Below are 16079 nucleotides of genomic sequence, written 5' to 3'. Positions count from 1 at the left end.
GAAAAATAGAGAGTCCCAAACAAGTTCCATTTACCCTTCTTTGAGGTTTGCCAGAAAGTTCATGGGAGAAAGGGTGGAGCATGGGGTGAATGGGTGCCTCAAAACGCTGTTCTAGTGAGCTCTCAGCTCTGAATTGGATGAAGAGGTAGGTAGGCAAGTACATAACAAGGTGAGTTGTGGCAGCAAAGTAGGATCTATGCTTTGATGGTCTTCTTGAGGTGCTTGCTACCAGAATGGTTCAGCTATGGAAATGACTGGTAAGGAGTGCTTTAAAATCTCAAATTATAGATGCTCAATCCAGATAGCATCTTCCTGGGCTGAAGAACAGTGGGGCTGGGTTGAAAATGATAGTTGATGGCAGAGTTGCAGAGTGTTGCTCAACCTTGCGATTGGATTCTGGGATATCTGCCCTTGGAATGTGAGACTAGTGTTGGGTGAGGCCAAAGTCACAAAACAGAGGGCAATTTAAGGAGGCAGGCAGAGGGAAGTGAAAAATGTGACCTAGTGCATGTGGTCGGGTGAAGGACAAGGGCCTGAGGAGGGGAGGAGTCAGATGTGGGTGTCTTAGGAAATTTCAGAAGCACTAGACGTGGCAAGGAGTGTCAATCACTTGGCTCCTAAGCTGCAGAATGCCCTAAGAAATGGTTTATGGTAGGGTGAGCGGTGTTAGGGGATGCATGGGGAGACTCAGGGGGACTCAGGCACCCTGTCAGGACCTGGTTACAGCAGCAGGTAGGGAGGACTCTTGGTTTTCACCCACAAACAATGTAAGTCTAAGTAGTGACTTCATGTCCCAAGGAACTAACTAGATAAGCAGAAGTGGGCTAGGTGTCCTCCTCAGCAGCCAGCCTGTGGTGTGACTTGTGGCAGTACTTGGCTTATATTTGTCTAAGACCAGAGTAGCAGTGATATGGGGACTAGTTGTATTCTCTACTCATCTCTTTCACAGTTTAGTTCAGTCTTACATACTAAGGAGTATTTGACGACACAACATTTTCTTTTTCATTCTTTAAAAGTTTGAATAATAATAATATATGATAACATGGTCTTATTGCTAGTGCACTAAGTTTTTTCTTGTTTCTACGTGAATTAACTGTAGTGTGGCTGTGTGTTGGAGATGTAGCAGTTGGCTGCAAGGTTGCAAGTGTCCTCCTTCACATTTGCTGCCTTCCTGCTCAGGCCCAGAAGAATGGTGCAATTCTCTAGCTAGTTTGTTCTGTAGCTGGGACTTTGTTGGTCTGTATTTAAAGTTTTAGATCATTTAGTATGCTGCAAAAGTGAGAAATGGAGACGTCCTTCCTACTCACATGTTAGGCCACTTTTCCTATTTCTGCTAGGTCAGTGGTAATACTTGTTTGGTGTTTTAAAACAAAGCATAATCCTGTTTATAAGGTGGAAGTGTTCTTGTTCAGCTGTTTAATTTTATTGTTCTGATTAGTGCCCCCTTCTTTCATTCTTTCTGATTCAGTGGTTCTTAACCTTCCTAATGCTGAGACTGTTTAATACAGTTCGTCATGTGGTGATACCCCAACCATAAACTTATTTTTGTTGCTATTTCGTAACTAATCTTGCAGCTATTATCAATTGTGATTTAAATGTCTGTGTTCGTCCATAGTTTTAGGCAAGGTGGTTAGATCTCTGAGTTTTAGGCCAGCCTGGTCTACTTAGTGAGTTCCAGGACAGCTAAGGCTATGTAAAGAAATTCTGTCACCCCTCTCCCCACAAAAAGAAAGGTTAAGGTTGTGCCACAGGAAGCCTCTCCGGCGACTGCAGGGATCCTGCTCCTTTCTTTTGGCTTTCCACTACTCAGAAAGGGGATGACTGGAACCTGGAACAAGAAAATGTATTGACACATGACTCTAAGCCTGCCTTTCATAACGATAATCACATGAGAGCAGTATTTCTGCACTTTGTATTGCCTACTGTGTTTCTCATTAGTCACAATCATGTAAATCATATACAGCCAGTAGACAGTTGTGTGGAAAATGTGAATTTTCTCCCTTTCCCCTGCCCTGGTAGATTTTGGTTTTTCTGTGGCTGGTGAGACTAGCCTGAGAACTGAGGAAGTGGGGTCCTTTGCACAAAGGGCCTCCCCTAGTCTTTCAGCACCCAGAGTCTTCACCTTTGGTAGAAGAGAAACCATTCCAGCTGATGTTTTCTCAGAGAGTAGAGACAGCCAGGGCAGAGCCAGTGTTGTCGAGCACTGAGCCTTCTAAGTGTAGGTTTGCCAAGACCTTGACTGGACTGTGGACACCCCTGAGGCACTGTGTCACAAGCAGCACAAGTCACGTTATATTGGCCTTGGTTCCATAGTATGGCACCTGAAACTGACCCGAGAATTAGAAAAGGAAGGCATCCAGTTGTCATTAAAGGGGCTGGGCAAGGTGCTGTTACAAAGAGTAAGACATCTCTTGTCTCATGTCTCTGCTCATCCTGGACTAGAACCTGGTGTGTGCTCGCTTGTGTGCTTGGATAGAACAAAAATATTTACCGTGAGGCTTCTGTAGTGCTGCACTAATTGCCTTAGCATTGGTTCAGCTCCACAAGTGTTTGGAAGAGCAGCCAGTGCTCTTAACCTCTGAGCCATCTCTCCAGTCTCCCTTTAAATCTTTCATAGCATGATGCTGACATACATTCCTTTGGCCTTCAATGAAGCTTTTCTGATGCAAATCTTGTCCATCTGTCTGCCTAGCCCCTTTCCCTGTAGAGTGTGACAGACTTGATTGAATTTTGAACAGTTCTGCCTTGGTGGTCACATCTTACTTCATTATGAACCTTGCTTCTCATTTCTTCCTGTTTGAAGTGACTGTCTTTGGTTGTATTTTCTCTTTATTGTCACTTTCTCCAGAACCAGAATGTGTGTGGGGCAGGTTTGCAGTTACAGAATGAAATAGGAAGTTAAAATTTAGAAAGAGAAAATAAAATATAGAATTAAAGTATTTATTTGGTCTGAAAGTGAATGAAATTCTGGTAGGTGATTACCTGACTTGCTCATATGTTTAGATTTGACTGTCAGAAATCTTAGAAGGGCCATAACTGACAGGGCTGTATGAAAATAATCTTCAGGTTCTTGCTTTTAGAATGGCTGTAGGAACAGAGTATGTTCTGTCTGCCTTGTCACCTATTAATATTGTGCCTCTGATTCTGAGAGAAAGCATTTCGTTTTCCTCTGAAAATCCTGGGAGAAGTGCGTCAGTGTCAAGCTTAGACTTCCTGTTAGCTGTTCTGCCAAGGTTCCTTGCACTTGGCTCCACTGCTTGTCCTGAATTGTTACGTGTTTTTCCTGGTGTTTGATGTGATAACTGTTGATAATCTCGGGTATCTATAGGTGTTCCCTCTTGCATTCTCAGAGATGAGTTACTGTTCCACAGCTGTGACTTCAGTTCTCTGCCCCCTCCAACTCCATGTGCTTTGATTCTAGACTCCTTAACATCTCAGGTGACGGTGTGTCCTTTGTGTCCAGTGTGTCTTTGTCCCTTGATGTTAATGATTCTGGTCATCTGTCCACATGCCTTGGTGGACATCTTCCCTGCTTCCTGTAGTCCTAGATGCTGGAACTCAACCTAGGAAGGCCTTGCTTCAGGTCTTTCTAATGTGCCTGGAAATTGCATGTAACTGGGCTGTACCTCTTACTTCATCATTATTTTGAATCCTGCACATTTATCATACTTTCATACAAACTCAGACTTTTACTTTTCATTATTACATTTACTTATTCTCCCCCCCATCTGTCTGTCTGTCTGTCTGTCTGTCTGTCTGTCTGTCTCTCTCTCTCTCTCTCTCTCTCTCTCTCTCTCTCTCTCTCTGTGTGTGTGTGTGTGTGTGTGTGTACGTATACATGATTGTGCTGTGGTGCTCATGTAGAGAACTGGAAAACTTCCAGGATTATCGGAATCAAACTCTCATTGCTAGATTTGAGGAACTTGACTTAACATACTGAGCCATTTCACTGGCCTTTATAAAACTCCTTATAAAAGGCTCAGTTATATGAGATGTGTTCTATCCTAGTTAAGGTTTCTTTTGCTTTGATGAAACACTGTGACCAAGAGCAACTTGAGGAGGAAAGTGTTTATTTGGCTTGCACAGCCAGATCATTGTTCATGTCAAAGGAAGTAAGGTTAGGAACTCAAACAGGCCAGGACCACGGAGAGGTGCTGCTTACTGACATGTTCAGCTTGCTTTCTTACAGAAACAAGAACCAGCCTAGGGATGACACCATCCACAATGGGCTGTGTCCTACAGGCTTTGTACAGCAGATCTTATGAAGCACGTTTTAAGTAGAGGTTCTCTTCTTTTATATGACTTCAGCTTTTGTCAAATTTACATAAAACTATCCAGAACACATGCTAAAATTATGAATTAAAATTCAGTGTCAGGCTGCTCCCAAATAAAGCTAAGAATATTCTAAGTGTAGAAATGGGAGTTAGATTTTTATTTTCTGAAATTCTTAATGCCTGTTAATTTAACTATTTAAGTTTTTTTCATTTCCTTTTTTCTTTTGGTTTGAGGACAATACAGTGAGCAGGAGTTGTTCCATATGTGGTCTTTGTTGAAGGGAAATTTGCAAGTAATACCACTTTCTTCCCTTAGAAGGGAAACAGCATTAGGTGTTTTCCTAGGAAATTTTTGTGGGCTTGTCCCTGACCACCCAGTTAGTCTCTGGGACAGGGAGAGATGTTGGTGGACCCAGTCAGTGCCCATCCTTTTCCACTGCAGGGCTCTCTAAGACAACTGAGTGAACAGGAATCGCTAGGAGACCGGAAGGAGATCAGATGTGGGGCATACCTTAAAAGCTGACTTCCAGCTCTGTTACAGTTGGATTTCTACAAGGAGGAACACAAATGGGCCTGTGAGAATGTTCAGAGGCAGAGAAGCTTGGCTGGTTGCTAGCCAACTTAGCACCTTTTAAGAGTCATCAGTCAGTACCGTAGGGGGCACTTAATCACCATGCCACCTCTATTGCGCTCTTTCTGGAGAATGGGCTTTCTAAGGTTTTCAAGTAGAAACACGTGATTTGTTATTCAGATATCTGCTTATCCACGTGTAGTATATCCAAGTATATTATTCCTGGGGTAGTTAGTTGTCTAAAAATAAGTGCATAAGAAAACTTTTCTGTAGACTCCTTCCCCTCCTCCTGTTGTTCCTCTTCTCCACAACATACCCACAGCCCACAGTGCTCACTTTATTCCAAAATTCCTTCCTAGGTTCATTGTTTGCCTAACAGGTGTCAACTCTAAGGAACTTAGCACGGAGATTTCATTGTACTCTAGAAAATCATCTGTACCTTTCAGCTATAACTTCCAGTGACTGAATGGGATCATAATGTAATTAAGTGGTGGGTTTTCCTCCAATTAAAAAAAAAAATACCATAATACCTTTACATCCACAGAGACAGTGTTTCTTTCTGAATAGTTTTCTTTGTGGAGCTGGTTTGAATGCTGCTGTGTTGTTTGAACTGGTTTGCCAGCAGTGATGTGAAACACACACACACACACACACACACACACACACACACACACACACACACACACACACACACACACACAGTTTTATGAGAAGCCCTGGAAACCAGGAAACCAGGGCTATCTTGAGGCTGGAACCAAGACGAGCCTTGTTTTGACAAGGAAGCTGCTTTTGGAGATGCCAGCCACCTGGTTTGTAGATATGAGCTACATTTGGTTTCTGACAGCTTCTCTGGGTATGGGATAAAGAACTGTTTTCACAATAGAAGTGTGATGATTTACAGACTGCAGTCCACTCCAGATTATAAGAACACCACCCACCACTTCCTTCCAGTAGCCCATGGAGGCGGGTCTATCAGCTCTTTTTTATCAGGTGTTCTGTGTGGACACTTACACAGTCACAGGATCCCTGTCATGGAAGGGCTGGGCAGGTCTTCCCACCTCAACTTGAGTTTACTCTCAGTGGGGCTTTCATTTTGTTTCTCAATGATATGTCAATGCTGTAGCATGGAGGATGGTTGATGGCACCTGATTCAGTAAATGAGTAAACTATGCACGTTGGTTTTACCCCGTTCTTATTAATTAATTTTTCTTCTATTGTGGAAAACTGAGCCAAGATCCTGTCTAAACAAAAGATTAATTTTGGCTTACAGCTGTGGCCCCTGGTTGAAAGGCTCCCTCTGGTGACGGCCATATGGTAGAGACCAGGCGTGTATTCTGTCTCTCCTGATTGTGCTTTCTGCTTACAAAGCCACCTAGAGTTGACCCCAGGGTTTCCCTAAAATGCTCTATTAGTACTTATCTTTAACTGCTGGGCTAGATTGAGTTTTCAGCTATCTGTACCTTACAGCAAGTGTTAAATCTCAACACAGGAGTGCTTCGGTTTGTTTGGGGCTTTGTTTGCTTTTTGAGAGGGTGGCACACAGAAGTCATCTGTAGACATCACCTACCTTTACAGGGCGAGCACTCAGCTGCTGCTTCTTCACACTCTGCTATGACATAGCAACTTGTTGTTTGCACTCAGGGTTGAATTTTAATTTGCTGCTTTTTATCTTTAGGGACTACTACCTAGGGTTAGGATTCAAGAAAATATGAACTAAAAAAAAAAAGGAAAAAAAGGAAAGAAAATATAAACTTATATAAATGCTTTATGAAAATAAAACCATCTACTAAAATTCAGGAAAATGTTTCCTGACATGTCTACTTATTGAAGGGTGCTACCTCACTAGCAGTACAGTGTACTCTGTTCGGAAGCAGGGGACATTTTCCTCTAGAACTTATGCTTCAAAATGTAAAGTTTGAGAATTTCTGTAGAATTCTCTTCTGGGCACAGGCTCCAGGCCTTCTGAGGGGAGTCAAGGCTTGTGGCTTAGCAAAGGCCATGGAAGAAGCTTTATATCAGGAATTCCAGCAAGAAACTGCAGTTGTGGCCCAAGCTGGTCATCATCCATGCTTAATCCTCACCCCTTTCCGGTGACTGTCACGGTGCACCCCACCCCTCCTAAGCCTTTCTAAAGTCTCCTCTTCCCTCTGAATGGATTGCGCTGCTTCACGGACCCAGGTAGAGGGGATTCCTAGCTGGTTACCTGTAACAGAGTGAGCATTGTAACCAGATACTGATGAGCATGGGCTTTAGTGTCTGTCAGGGATTCTGGTTCATTTTACTTGTTTTTTATTTGTGTGTGTAGTATGTGTATGTTTGAGCAAAGTTGTGTGTGCAGGTGTGCACGTGCATGGGTGTATTGTCTGGGCAGAAGCAAAGGTGTGCATGCATGTGTTGCCCCCTTCTTTGATCTTTTACACCTTGTTCTTGGAGACAGGATCTTTGAGTCAAATCTGTAGCTCACTGATAAACTCTATCTCCTCCTCCTGAGACTGAAATTACAGCCACCAGGCCTATTCAGCATTTAGGTGGGTGCTGAGGGTTCAAACTGTAGCCCTCTTGCTTGCCAAGTAAGCACTTTGAACACAGAGATACCTGTCTGCTTAGAGTTTGTTTCTTTAATTTGTTGAACAGTTAGAAAATGTTCATGAGTATAGAACTTAGAGAGAGTTGTGTGTGATAATCTGCTCCACCCTTTAGTGGCCACTCAATGCAGAGCAGACTTTTCAAAAGACAGTGGAATTTCAGGCTGCTAGGTCCCCTGTGGAGCATCTCAGATGTGTTTTTAGATTTTTGTTTTTTTCCCAGTGTTTGCAACAGCAGTGTTCTTAATGGAACCAAAAGACTCTACTACCACAGAAACTGTCTACCACAGTCATTGAATGTACTAATAAGACCGAGGAGTTGAAAATAATCATGATTCTAAACTGTAAACTCGTTATTTACTTAATTTCTCTTTCTTTCTTTTTTTCTTTAAAGATTTGAACATGGAATTCAATCCTTCAGACCATCCTCGGGCCAGCACAATATTCCTCAGCAAATCTCAGACAGATGGTAAGTTACTAATCCATCTGCTTTTAAAAATATAGCTAACCTACATGCAGACACTGTTAGGATTTGATATTTCATTTATGATAGAGTTCCCCTTAGTGACCATGTGTGACGTGTAGTGTGTAATGGGGAATCTCTTCATTTATTCCTTGGTAAGTAATTAACATTTTTAGATTTTCTCATTTGAAGTGACTGTCTTGATTTTGCCAATTTAGCAAGGTTACATCTGCATATATTCCATAGTGGAAATTAATGAAGTTCTCAAAGATCAGATATGTTCACTAGTCAGTAAGTAACAACAAAAATCTAACCTTTTAATGAAAGCCAATTAACTGTGACTGTCTCATCAGCTCAATTTTACCTACACATGAGATGTAGTCTCTGTGTGTGTGTGTGTCTGCCTGCCTGCCTGCCTCTCTCTCCCTCTTCTTTTGCCTCTCCTTCCTTCCTTTCTTCCTCCTCCTTTTTTTCTTTTGCCAAACTTTGAGTAACTAGCTCATTCTAAAGATGTTATAGGCCTTGCAGTCTGTCCCAGCTGTGTGTTGGTCTTCAGTGGTGTTGGCTTATGTCTCCTTAGCCCCTGGCATACATCACTGTTGTCGGAAAATTGGCTTCAAAGAGAGGGAAGATCAATACAAATCCAGTTTTCACAAATCTTCATGGGCACCTGTAGAAAAAACTAGGGCATACTGACAAGGTAACCAAGGTGTGTTTGGTGAAGGGGAAGAGCTGCAGATTCCGCCTTTGACTCTGGACAGATTAATGGTTCTATTAGTTTAGGTCCTAAAGAGACTACAGAGAAGACAAACATATCTAAGACAATATTTTATGTATAAGAGTTGAGAGTGCCTCAATAGTAGTTGAGTGCCAGCTTTGGCAGGGTACAGTGTTGAAGGAATATGCATGATTTTCAAGCCAGGCCACTTGAAGTCTTTGGCACAGTTAAACAAACAAACAAAAACTCTTCAAGAATAAGAAAAGAAAACCCAGTAAGCACCTGTAAAAGAAGCTTTCAATCTATTATGTTAAAAAAAAAAAAGTCAACTCACAACTTTGTCTTGACAAATGGAAAGCTGCTGAGAAGGATAGGATATTACAAGCAAAAGTAGGTATAGGGCTTTGGTGAAAATGAAGATTAAAACCGGCTTTCCCCAATACTTGAGAACAATGAGGTGAAAAAATAGTGTAAAGCTGTCTGGCTTCAGCTAGGGTTCTTCCTGTGAACTCAGATATCTTCCCAACAATCCCTTGTGATTGTCAGAGTTCTGGGTGGGTGACACACCTTGATTGTTATGGTAAAAGGAAATGACCTAACAGAGGAAGGATTATTCCAGAAATAGGTTAGGGCCATTCTCCTTTATTTTAGAATCCATCTTCCTTCTTCTTTCCAGTCTTTGTTTATTACTTTCTCCTAACTACTAGGGCTTTCCACTCCACATGCAGACACAATTGAGTTTCATATTGCAAACAAAAGGAAAAGTAACCTCTTCCAATGAATGTTCTCTGCTTTCCAATCAGAATGCTGCCTGGGCCTGAGATTTGGGGGGGGGGCTAGTTTTCACTCTTGGGGCCCTTAATACTACAACGTCTTCCTTTTTATAGACAGAGGCGCTTACTGTCTGTCTAATGAACAGTCAATTTATCACTGATTTTAAAAAGTAGGTTTTTTTAAACACACATAATAATCTTGGCAACTTTAATAACTTATTTTTGAGAATCACCTGCTTATTTTATGAACTAACTTTGAGCAACTTAGTGTAGAAAATTTAAGGCTACTATTGCTCTTGTATTCATGAATGGCCAGTTAGGACAGTTGCCTCACATGCTGCCAGGTTGCAGAGTCTCTGTTCATCTGTCCCCTCTTAATTCCACATCCCATTCCCTTGGACTGCTTCCTTGGACAGGATTTCTCAGTGACTCAGAGTGTATGATCCTGACAGAGGGCTTTGTTGCATCCTGGTTCTCCTCATACATCTAGAGCAGGGATTCTCAACCTGTGGGTCACGACCCCTTTTGGATGTGTGTGTGTCACATATCAGATAATTACATTATAATTTATAATAATAGCAAAATTACAGTTATGAAGTAGCAATGACATAATTTTATGGTTGGGGATTACCACAACATGAGGAACTCTGCAGCATTAGGAAGGTTGAGAACCACTGGATTAGAGCCAATGCACAGGGCTGACAGATTATGTAACCTGTATTCAACAAGGCTACCTCAATGGATAGAACTAGAAAAAATCATCCTGAGTGAGGTAACACAGACCCAGAAAGACACACATGGTATATACTCACTTATAAGTGGGTATTAGCCATTTAGTATAGGATAACCACAATCTACAGACCTAAAGAAGCTAAATAACAAGGAAGACCCTATAAAGGATGCTTACTTCTCATTCAGAAGGGCGACTGGAAGAGAGGGAACAGGACAGAAGCCTACCATAGAGGTCCTCTGAAAGACTCCACCCTGCAGGGGATTGAAACAGATGCTGAGACTCAACAGCCAAAGTTTAGGGCAGAATGTAGAGTCTTATGGAAGAGTTGGGGGATAGAGGACCTGAAGGGCACAGGAGATCCACATGAAGACTGACAGAGCCAACACATCTGGGCTCAGGGGGACCTATAGAGACTGATGCACCAACCAAGGGATAGAGAGGACCTAGACACCCTGCTCAGATGTAGTCGATAGGCAGCTCAGTCTCCATGTGAGCCCCATAATTAGGGGCTGCTTCTGACATGGACCCTGTGTCCCACTCATTGATCATGTGGGGCGTGGGGGGGAGGGAATATCCTTGCCAGGCCACAGAGGAAGAGGGAACAGGCAGTCTCCAGATGAGACTTGATAGGTTGGGGTCAGAGGATAGGGAAGGACTAGAGGAAGGGGGGCAGAGGAGAAAAGGGAGGGAGGGCGGGTTCAGGAGGACACAAAGGAGGGGGCTACAATTGGGATGTAAAGTGGTTAAAAAAAGAAGCAACTTTGGAACTCAGAAAACAACAAAACCCCAACAGAATGGCTGCCTCTCCTCAACCCTCAGTCCTACCATTACTCTACAGCCATTTTAGCTCTCTGAACACCTGAGCTGAAGACCTTTACTCCCTTCCAGCCCTAAGTTACTGTGTTACAATTTTTTCAATTAATGTATTCCTGAGCAATTACTCTCTCTCTCCCTCTCCCTCCCTCCCTCCCTCTCTCTCTCTCTCTCTCTCTCTCTCTCTCTCTCTCTCTCTCTCTCACTCAATGCATTTAGGTTATATTTCTCATGCCACATTCTTTTCTTTGTTTTTTTAAAGAAGAGATCTTTGTCATATTGTTCAGGCTGGTCTCTAAATATTGGGCTCAGGTGAATCTCCCTATAAGCCCCTTAAGTAGCTGGAATTATAGGCAAATGCCTGGCTTTATTTAGCTTTCCTCTTTAATTAAAACTTTAAAACATTTTGTTGGTGTCCAATAATATGTTCTTTTAGGGAGCAGCTTATTTGCTTCTATGCCGTGTACTGGTCAGCTTAGGAGATGTAGGTGCCAGACATCTCACTTGTTCTTTTTTCTTTTGTCCCATGAACACTGCCAATCCTTCTTTTTGGCTCTTTTTAATTTGCAGTACAAAATTATTTACCATATTCACCCTTCTGTATAACAGAATACCAGACTAGAATTCCTAGCCAACTGTGACTTTGTACTTAAAATTGGCTGCTCTCTGTTCTAACTCCTAGGTTCCGAGGCCTGTAATTCCTGTTTTATGTTCTATTTCCATGAATAGCCCTTTGAAATCCTATATGTCAGGAGATCACACTCTTTGTCTTTGTATGATGAATGATTTTATTTCACATATGGATTTCATTATTATTCAGCGCGAACTTTTTGGTTTGGGTGTTTGAGCCAAGGTCTGGTTTTATATCCCATCCTGGCCTGCATGCAACTCAGCTGTCTTCCTGCCTCAGTCTCAGTACTAAGATTAAAAGTATGTCCACTGAGCCAAAAGCCATGCCTATTTATCGTCTGTTACCTGTTGCTTAAGAAGACATATTGTTTTCCTCAGTTTGCTCTAAGTATGCTGCTACCAAATATAGAAAGCTTATAAAGAAAGAGGAATTAAAGGCTGAAGGCAGCAGTCTGGGTTCACCCTCAGAGGCCACATCACTGTGAGGCGACGTCACATAGCAATTCGCTTTCTCCCTCCTTCTCTAGCTTTATTACAAAGTGACACAGCCATTCTTTAGGGCAGTGGTTCTCAGCCTGTGGGAGGCAGCCGCTACACGAGAACACAGAATCTGAGAGGAGTGGATGGACTTCAGCTGAGAGCGGAAGGTGATTCTTTCTCTTGCTCATCTTTCTACTTCAGGTTTTCTTACTACAGATAAATTGGTCTTGGACCATGCATTTAAGAGTTACTTCTGAACATCTTGGAAGCAAAGCAGTAAAATATCAGCAGTGTTTTGCAGTAATGTACACAACCAACACCTTGACTCTCCCTTGAGGCATCAAGATAAAGCCTTAACTCTACCATGTGCAGAATGGTGTTCTAGTGACTTGATTAGCTCAGTTGTTTGAGTATATGTATGAAATCCTGGGCATTCCCCTGTGGTACAAGTGAACCTGTGAACTTATGAAAGCAGTAGAGAGGCTGGGCATGGTGATACATGCCTGTTATCCCTGAACTCAAGGAGCTGCTGATGCAGGAGAATTGTGAGTCAAGGTCAGCCTGGTCTGCATAATGACACCCTGTTTGAAAAATTAAAATAGTGGCGAAAATTACCTAAAAATAGAATCAAGTAGGAAAGACATTTTAAAAAGTGAAAATGCTGATACTTGTACAAAAATTGACATGTTTCTATTGGTATGGTTATGCCTGTATATTTGCATTAATGGAGAAAAATACTCATTTTCAAAAGAATACATATCTGTAAATGCTCACAGAAAAGAGACCAAAATATTATGTTGGGATTGCTGTGGTATGTTTTTTCTTTGTGTATTTCAGAAACTGTAATTTTTATTTTACTATATTTAACTTTCTTCCTCATAGTGCTCTACCTTTTCCAAAATTTCAACATAAATATGTCTTTTATAATGAGAAGTAGTTTCTGGTTACAGCTCGTTGACATTTCTATGTTTCTGAAGAAATCATCTGGCCCTAGGCATTCTGTAGAAACAAGTGCTGTACCCTGCTGCCCTCATGTTCTGTCTTGCAGTTTTCTCCTCTGACTGACTGTGCACATCTGTGAAGCTGTCCTCCTTGTCCCTGCTGTCTCCTTGCTAGTTGGTACTTCTGGTTGAACGTACAGAATGTTCCAATTCTCAGAGTCTAGGTTTAGAAACAAAGAGCTGTCTGCTTACAGTTCAGGTTCCCTTCCTGCAGGCTGGTGGAAATGACCTCACCAGGATGCCTTGCCCAGGGCTGGGAATGGGAAGTGTGCGCTGACAGCCTCCTGCAGTACACATTGTGTTCTTGACCTTTGGTCAGGTTTTGACAAGGAGGAAGTTTGGTATGCACTCCCAACTAAGGCAGGCACACTGTCCTATGTCTCTATGTAGAGAAAGCTGGCATTGAATTTACAAGGATCTACCTACCTCTGTCCCTCCTCCCCCAAGTGCTGAGATTAAAAGCATTCGCAGCACCACTCCTGGTAATACTAGTTGTATTTTGCAGTAAGTTAAAGATTGACCCTGTACCTTGTGTGATACTCTCAATTTATTCTATGACTGGTACACAAAAACTTTAATTAGGTTATTTAAAGCCTGATTTATGCCATCCTCAGGGAAACAAAACTTTCTATTTGACCCAACATGTTTTTGTTCTGTTCTGGCTTTTGTTTTGGAGATTACCTTGCCTATCCTGAAACTTGCTTTGTAAACCAGGTTGGCCTCAACTCCTGTGATAGAGTACTGGGATTAAAAGTGTGCACCATCACTCTTGGCTTGTTTTTGTTTGTTTGTTTGTTTGTTTGTTTGAAACAGGGACTCAGTATGTAGCCCTGGGTATCCTACGACATACTATGTAGACAGATCTACCTGCCTCTGCCACATTTTTATAATCTACATTAACTATGTGTTCCCCACACTCAGTTCTTCCTCTCTCAACAACATACTGTAATTCTGTGCATAGTCCAAGGTTTCCACTCAGTGGCCACCAGTTCTTCATGTGGAGTAACTAATATGTCAAGTATAGCTCCTTGTAGAGTAGCTTAGCTCTTGCTACCACAGCCGTGCCATCATTCTGCTACAGTGGAACTCAGTTTTACCTGGGTTCTACAGTCACGGTTGCTGGTGCTGCTGCTGTAAATCATCCCCATCTCAGCGTGGTGCCCTCACTTCTCCCACTAATCACCTCACATCACTCTGGGCTGCTTTTAGATTTCCAAAGAAAATTTCTGGACTGAGTGGTGTCTGAGACCTCTATAGGTCCAATACTCTGTGGTTGAATAGTGCCTAGCACTTGGCATCAAAAGGTCTCTCAGAATAAACGGAAAGAAGAAACCACATTTCCATGACTACCCATGAAGAAGTTAGCAGAAATTATGTTATTACAAGAAGGGAACAGGGCAGGTACAAGAGCCCATGTGTACCTTGGCATGCGCATGGAGGCTGGAGGACAATGTAGCAGCAGTTGGTTTTCTCCTTCTGCCATATTAGTGTGGGGGTTGGAATTCAGGCCATCAAGCTTGAGGGCAAGCACCTTTTCCTACTGAGCCATCTTGTAGACCCTGGCACTTTAGAATAACAGAGCCATACTGGATTTTTTTTTCCCAGAAAGTCATTCTGTGACATTGTGGTTAGGAACGTGCTTCTGTTCCTAGCCACAGATGGGGTCTTACCATCCATATCTGGTGGGTAACCATGAGCACCCATTGACAGTAGCCTGTAATGTTTAGACCCCAAAGACCCCACTGACAAGCAGCTCTCAAAGAGACACCCGTTCCTGTGGTGTTGAGGCGTCATCTCCCCCATCCCTTGTTATTGTGTGATTCCACTTACATTCTTTTATGTCTATATTTATTTTAGAAAGCTTCTACAATAATAGGTTTCCATGTAACTTCAAGAGTCTTCTACCCTACTATCCACTCCTACCCCATTTAATCCTTCTTGCCCCATTATTTTCTATTTCCTCTTTGTATTACGCATATTTTTTAGTTTTTCCAGACATGGTTTCTCTGTGAGGCCTTGGCTGTCCTGGACTCACTTTGTCGACCAGGCTGGCCTCAAACTCACAGCGATCCGCCTGCCTCTGCCTCTCAAGTGCTGGGATTAAAGGTGTGCACCACCACACCCGGCACCCCTCTCTTAAAACATCCTCCATCTCTATGACTCTTTAAATACACATATGTAAAAAGTCAAAACTAGATACTACATATTACACAGAATATGCAGTGTTCATCTTTCTGGGTCTGGGTTACCTCTGTCAGATGATTCCAGATCCATCTGTTTACCTACAAATTTTGTAATTTCTTTTTCTTAATAGCTGAATGATACTCCCTTGTAAAAATACAACACTTTTTTGGGTGATGGACATCTGGATTGTTTCTATTTTGTGGCTACTATGAATAGAGCTACATTGAACATTGGTGATGGTATCTATGTAGTAGAATATAGTCCTTTGGGTCATGTGGTAATCTATCTTTAGCTTTTTGAGGACCCTCTGCACTGGTTTCCACAGTTGCTGTACTAGTCTGCTCTCCCACCAGCAGTGACTATTCCTATCCCATATCTAGACCAACACCTGCTGTCACTTGTTCTTCTGGGCTTGGCCATTCTGATCAGGATAAGGTAAGGTGCTTGACCTTCAAATAAATTTTAATTTGCACTTTCTTGATGGCTACAGGTATTGGAACATTTTATAAAATGTTTCTCGGGCTTTTATATTTTATCTTTTGAGAATTCTGATCAGTTCCATGCCCCACTTTTTAATTGGATTCCTTTCTGGACATTTAGTTTTTTGAGTTCTCTGTATATTGTAGAAATTAACCTTAGATGTATAGCTGCTATCTTTTCCTGTTCTGTAAACTTGCCTATTCTCTTGAGTTATAGTTTACTTTGTGGACCAAAGCTTTTCAGTTTTATGAGGTTTTATCTATCAGTTGATGGTCTTGCATCTGGCATCACCAGAGTACTGTTTAGAATGTTTTTTCTAGTCCTGTAAGTTGAAGTATATTTCCTACTTTCTCCTTTTACAGATTCAGGGTATT

The 16079-nt window shown here is 42.0% G+C and overlaps 1 protein-coding gene across 1 annotated transcript in view; it reads left to right on the top strand.

The window, feature by feature from the left end:
- Ccny (cyclin Y) overlaps positions 1-16079 on the top strand; it is a 104894-nt gene that overhangs the window by 42371 nt on the left and 46444 nt on the right. The window contains exon 2 of the mRNA XM_051151148.1: positions 7825-7899. Within this exon, the coding sequence (XP_051007105.1) occupies positions 7825-7899 (75 nt within the window). The remainder of the gene's footprint in view (positions 1-7824; positions 7900-16079) is intronic.

Source organism: Acomys russatus, chromosome 9, assembly GCF_903995435.1.
Source record: "Acomys russatus chromosome 9, mAcoRus1.1, whole genome shotgun sequence".
Lineage (NCBI taxonomy): Eukaryota > Metazoa > Chordata > Mammalia > Rodentia > Muridae > Acomys > Acomys russatus.
The sequence above is the reverse complement of the archived record's forward strand: the minus strand, read 5'-3'. Positions and strand labels throughout refer to the sequence as shown.